Here is a 6000-nt window from a genome sequence, read left to right as displayed (position 1 = left end):
GCCTCAGAAAGCTCAGGATTTGGCTGAAATCAAAGAAATGCGGACAGGAAAAAACTTACCCATAAGATGAGTCACTCCTCCTTCCTGGAATGGGTGAGTTGGGGAGCTTGCCTTTCCCTTCTGGATAGTGAAATGGAAATTCTCTACACTTTATGGAAATGTGAAGAATGAAGAATAAATATTACTCCTAACAAGAGGCAGACTATCAGTGCTTGATAGTCTATCTTTGCAGTCAGCTCTCTGAAGCTTAGCAAAGGCTGCCATGGGCAAAATTTTAGAATAAGCTTTATTCTGCTCTTAGAGAGAATCTCCCATCCTCCACTTGTGAACCTGCGTATATACTCCAACCACCATTTTTTTCAGTGGCTTTCCTGGAAATAACTACAGAGACTAGTAGATGAGAAGGAGAAGGGAGCAGGTGATTATATATGTGAATCTTCTCTAAGTCATGTATTTATGTAAAGACTATCTTTCCCATTTTTCCACCGGATATCTTAAATTATGACACACAACTTTAAGAGCCTCTGAGCTTATTTAAATCATTGTTTTTCCAGGTAAAGTTAAGCGTGGTTCAAGTACTTGCTTTTTAGTATTTAGAAGTGCTTAATGATTTATCTATATTGGTCTCCCCAAAAAGACAATAAAAACTAAAATAAATATCTACAACTTAAAGTCATTACTTCCTTCTCAGAGTGATGATGAATGATGATTACATGTCCACAAATACTATTATTCATGGATAATTTGCTCCAGAGCATTCAGTTCAGACACAGCAACATAAGTTTTTTTTTTTTATTAAACTTTTGTTTTTATTTCAAAATAACTGTAGATTCTCATGTAGTTGTAAAAAATAATACAGCGAGATTCTGTTATGCCCAATTTCCTCCAATGGTAATAACATCTTGCAAATGTATAGTACAATATCACAATCGAGATAATGACATCAATAAGTCATGACACCGAACATTTCCATCATCACAAGGATCACTTGTGCTGCTCTTTTATAGACATACACGATTCCCACCCTCCACAACCCCACTCATTTGTCCATTTCTATAATTTTGTCATTTCAAGAATGTTATATAAATGGAACCATTTGGTCCATAACAGTTTGGGATTAGCTTTTCCATTCTAATCCCAATTCTCTGGAATTTATTCAGGATGTAGAACATATCCAAAAGTTTATTCTTTTTTATTGCTGAGTATTCCATGGTATAGATATACCACTGTTTGTTTAACCATTCACTCACTGAAAAACTCTGGGTTGTTTTGGCTATTACAAATAAAGCTGCTATAAACAACCATGTGAACACAAGTGTGTGAACACATGTTTATAATGACATGTAACTCTTTGCCTGATTTTCTGGATCCTTAACTACAGAGGAAAGGACATCAAGGCATTTGCCAAAGGTCATAGACCACTTCCTTGAAATCGAGGATTAACTAATGACTCTTACCAGTACTTGCAGCTTTACAACTATCTTGCTTCTTGACCTTGGGAAGCCCTTGACTTTATAAGCCTCAACTAGACAAGACACATGTTTTTCAAAGCATATTCTTTGAAAATTGAACTCCATAAAATGGTCTTAAAAGGGGGTGGGGTGATCAAATGAGTTCAAGGAAATACTGAATACTATATTTGTTTTGAAATAAACAAATGCCCTTTGGTGTATAAAAGGAGGGATTCAGTATCCAACTGCCAAAGTTTAAATCCCCCAGCTCCATCCCTTACTGAAATAGGAACCCTCAGCAAGACATTTAACTTTCCCATACCTCAGTTTCTTCATCTGTAAAACGGAGATAATAATAGTACTCCACTTATATAAAAGGAAGATTAACTATAAGGACACATGAAAACACATGATAAACGTTGGCCTTTATTATTACTATTATTGCCGTCATTATGAGAATCATCAAAATCTTTATGATCTTGTTAAAAATACATATGTCCATGTCCCACCCCTGGAGATTCAGATTCATTAAGTCGAGGATGGAGTCTGGTCCAAATGAAGAAGTAGAGGTTTAATCTATATTAAGAATGTGTCCAAGATAGTATTCGAGGCAGGATTCAAACCCAGACCAAACTGCCTGATGGAAGGGTGTCACACTTATGTCCTTACACAAATTTAGTAAATATTTTAAATGACTAGCTCTGCAGTCCTGAGAAATGAGCACAGTTTCCCCCTGAATTGAAGGTTGGGCTTGTTATACAAATTCACGATTCCTCAAGGGGTAGTTCAATAAAATAAAATGTAGTTCTGTTCAGTTGGTACACATCAGTTTTCAAAAAATTCCTAAATGTAGCAGTTAGCATTGATATGTAAAAATTTTACTGCTTAGCAAATCAAACCTTAAAATGAGACATTATTTCCTTAGAAATACAAGAAAATAACTATGATTGCTGTTGTTTCTGTAGGCTTTACCACCACACTGTTGATTTCCAAAGGTCTTCGCACTGTCAAGCAGCAGGTAAGTTTCCAGGACACTCAGGGAATCACTGCAGAGGTGGTGGCAATCTTCGTACCACTTCAGCAGCGATCTGCAGGTAAGCTTTGGCCTGGAACACAACAGATAAGTTTGTTCTCTACTTCTCACCAGTACACACCAAATGGCTCATGCACTGTTTGCCTTAGTTGTGCACTGAGTTTAGTAATAAAAATGCTGAGTGAGATGAGGAAATTTAGGAGTGAGGAGATACCGCTGTGCACATTACATGTGGGGCAAGAAAGAAAGAATTTTAAATTATTTGGAGGATAACCATATGGGAGGTGACTTTCTGAAAAAAATATTTAGTACCAGCAATTACTGTTTTTCAAACTCTAATTCCTGTGTCAGCAAACTAGGAACCTAGTCTTGCTGCAGAAAATTACACCTTCCTCTCTGACAAATTAATGTTCTGAATTAGATACAGCCCAAACTTCTTTGGCATAACAGCTGTTAGTCACTTTAAAAGGACTATTTATTACCACCCCATGGTTTGTCTTTGGAAAGCGTGTTCTTGATTCTCTCTGACAATGATGTCTAATGCCAGCATGAAGCATGCAGGCTCCTTCACCTGGTGAGTTTTGGGGACCATGCAAGAATTCCTGGGATCAGCTGTCACACTCTGCATCTCTGGAACCCCCGGTGTAGCAGAACCCTAGGGTGGCTCCCAAGCCACCGAGTGGGCCACCAACTAACCCAATGCCCACAGTCCACTCAGAACAATGGTCACAACATTTGCATTTTAATAGTTTTAAACAATTGCAATGCAAATATGACTTATTTCTTTCATTTCATCTGTAAAAGTACTGTCAGAAACCGTAAGACCTTCTAAAACCATTTATACATTTTTATACTTAGAGTTGAGTATATATGCTTCTACTAATAGTAATAGCTAAAACTTACTTAAGTACTTAATATTTGCCAAGTATTATTTCATTTATTGTCACAGACACTCTAAGGGGTAAATTTTGTCATTATCCCTGTTTTATAGACAAGGAAACCAAGACTCAGGAAGGTGAAGAGTCTTGTCAAAAGCTTCACAGCTAGTACGAGATGAGCTGACCAACTGCTTGATTCTTCACAGTAAAAGAACTGTTTGAGGTCTATGACTTGATGAAATGCTTTAAGTGTGTCTCACAGGCCTTCATTTAAAATAACTATGCTTGAACCCTGACATCTGAATTATGCTTTATTTTATTCAGATTTCATTTGAGTCCATTTTTGAAAAGAATAGCTCTCAAAACATGAATAAGGTCTAGATTTGTTTACTGAGTACCTACTAGACCAAGCACTTCACATAATCCCACTTCTGCAAAATAAGCATCATCGATCGGTTCAATTGGGAGGAAGAACTGGGAGTTGTTTGCTCAAGGTCACAGTCAGTCGGCTGGGAAACACTCAAACCGGGGTCCACCTGACTCTGAAGCACAGCTCCTTCTACTATATCACATATGAAATGGTAAATCCAAGATACCAGTCAGTATAATCATAATGCTTTGTCTGAAAACAGTTTCAGTCCTTGCCTATAGTTAACAGAAATAATAGTTTCTGTTTTAAAGTGGAAATAACAAACTTTACTAAGAAATATGTCTCTTAAATCTAATGTGCTGATTTTCACACATGCATCTTTATAAATACCTTTTTAATCTCCTAGTAGCTTTACTAAGTATTTAAGCCTAATATTTTCTGACGAAAATTTAAAGTTCACTAAGGCAAGCTGTGACAAGGCTATCATCATACAATCTTAGTCCTTACTTATGTTAGAGACATACCTATCAGCCCACATGAAATACCAAATGATTCCAGGATAATCAAATTTCCTACATTTAAACTTTGCTTTTTAAGGGACTATCTCCAAGCTTAAACTTCCCATATAGGAGCATCACACTCAAAATAATGATTAGATTGTCATTTGCTGAGAAACCACTAAAAGTGCTTAGTTTAACAGTTTCTATTCCTGCAAAACTGTTCAGATGAATTTTTTCAGCCAATGCAGTATCATTTCAACAAATACTTTTTGGTTCATATTGTGTGTAAAGCATTGTTTTGGGAAATCTGTGGGATGTACTGGTAAAGATTTGGGACCTTTGAGTCAGGCAAGCATGATTTAAAAATCTTAGCTCCATTACATACTAGTTCTGAGGCTTTGGATAAGTTACTTAAACCTCCTAGGCACAGTTTTCAAATCTGTAAAATAGTTATAATGATACTATCTACCTCAAAGGATTTGGGGAAGTATTAAGTAAGAATGAAGTATATGAAGTGCTGGCACAGAAGAAGCAAATAATAAATATTAGTGCTGGCTATTATTGCTATTATGTCCTTAAATAATTTAGTCTTATAGAAGGGCTCATATGAACATGTCCTTTTGGGCACTTTTCTCGACTCAGGCATAAGTAAATTAAATCCTCCCCTTTTGTTTAATCCATACCTAGCAAAAAGCAAACAGATATACATCATATGTAAAAAATATGATTTAGATTTCTCAAAATAGTAATACTCTCTTTCTCATCAACTCAACTCAACACAGACTAACCCTCCCCTCCTATTCAAGATCCTTTATTGGGCCGTCTAGAGGCACAGATACCAGCTGGGACCCATTTGCTGCTCTGTCATTAACAAGTTAAAAGGAAATGGATAGCAACCAAAGTGCAAGAACTTTTATAAAGAGGTTTGTTCCTTTATTTAGTTTTTAAAGATTTGAAATTCTAATTTATCACATACAGTCATTTCATATTAAGACTATGAGGTAATAATTTAGAAATTATAAGATAATAAAGTCTCCACTTATATTTGAAAGTCTTTACCAGGAATATCTTGTAGCACACCTCACCAAATCAAATCTAGCTTAAACCACAAAGGGTTAAGTTGTTCACATTCCCATAAATGTCACCCAACAACAGTAAAATAATAGGTTTAATGTTTATGCAAATGTAAATGAGATTTTTAAAATATATAACTGAAAAAATAAACCTCCACAAACACTGTTGTTTAGAGTTTTAAATCATATTATCTTTACATGGTTGCCGTATGTTCTATATTATATTACATTCCTTTTACTTCCTTAAAATGTTCCTTACTTTTAGAAAAATCTCAAAGAAAAAAAGTAATAAAAGACAGGTGAAAACATTAAGAAATTTGAACTTATAATTGAAATAAACTACAAAGTAATTAATCTTTATTCATCATAATCACCATAGACTGTCTTTAAATTGTCTGTTCTCAGGAAGTATTTAAAAGTGTGTAGTTTTAAAAACCCCTCAGTTTTCATACAACTTTTCATTCACTAAATAAATTGCATCTATGGCACTTGGAATTACTAGACTTCAATTACAAAAGGAATTAAGGGTTATGGTTTTGTTTATCTGAAAGTTATCTAAGTAAAGAATGAAAAGGAAATTTAACATGTGTTACCTAAAAGACGGAGAAAAGAAAAACAATGATAAGGGCAACATTGTATTTACTCAGAGATCATATTCCCAGCAACTCAATCACCTGTACCGTATCTGCTGACCC

General features: G+C 35.3%; 1 protein-coding gene across 2 annotated transcripts in view; it reads right to left on the bottom strand.

The window, feature by feature from the left end:
- Positions 1-1046: 1046 nt before the first annotated feature.
- Positions 1047-6000, bottom strand: part of NUBPL (NUBP iron-sulfur cluster assembly factor, mitochondrial) — a 202909-nt gene continuing 197955 nt past the window's right edge. For both annotated transcript variants that reach the window (XM_033109478.1, XM_033109479.1), the window contains exon 11: positions 1047-2557. In XM_033109478.1, coding sequence (XP_032965369.1) covers positions 2495-2557 — 63 coding nt within the window. In that variant the 3' untranslated portion in view covers positions 1047-2494. The remainder of the gene's footprint in view (positions 2558-6000) is intronic.

This window comes from Rhinolophus ferrumequinum, chromosome 6 (genome assembly GCF_004115265.2).
Source record: "Rhinolophus ferrumequinum isolate MPI-CBG mRhiFer1 chromosome 6, mRhiFer1_v1.p, whole genome shotgun sequence".
Lineage (NCBI taxonomy): Eukaryota > Metazoa > Chordata > Mammalia > Chiroptera > Rhinolophidae > Rhinolophus > Rhinolophus ferrumequinum.
Note: the sequence above shows the minus strand (reverse complement) of the source record. Positions and strands in the feature narration are given on the sequence as shown.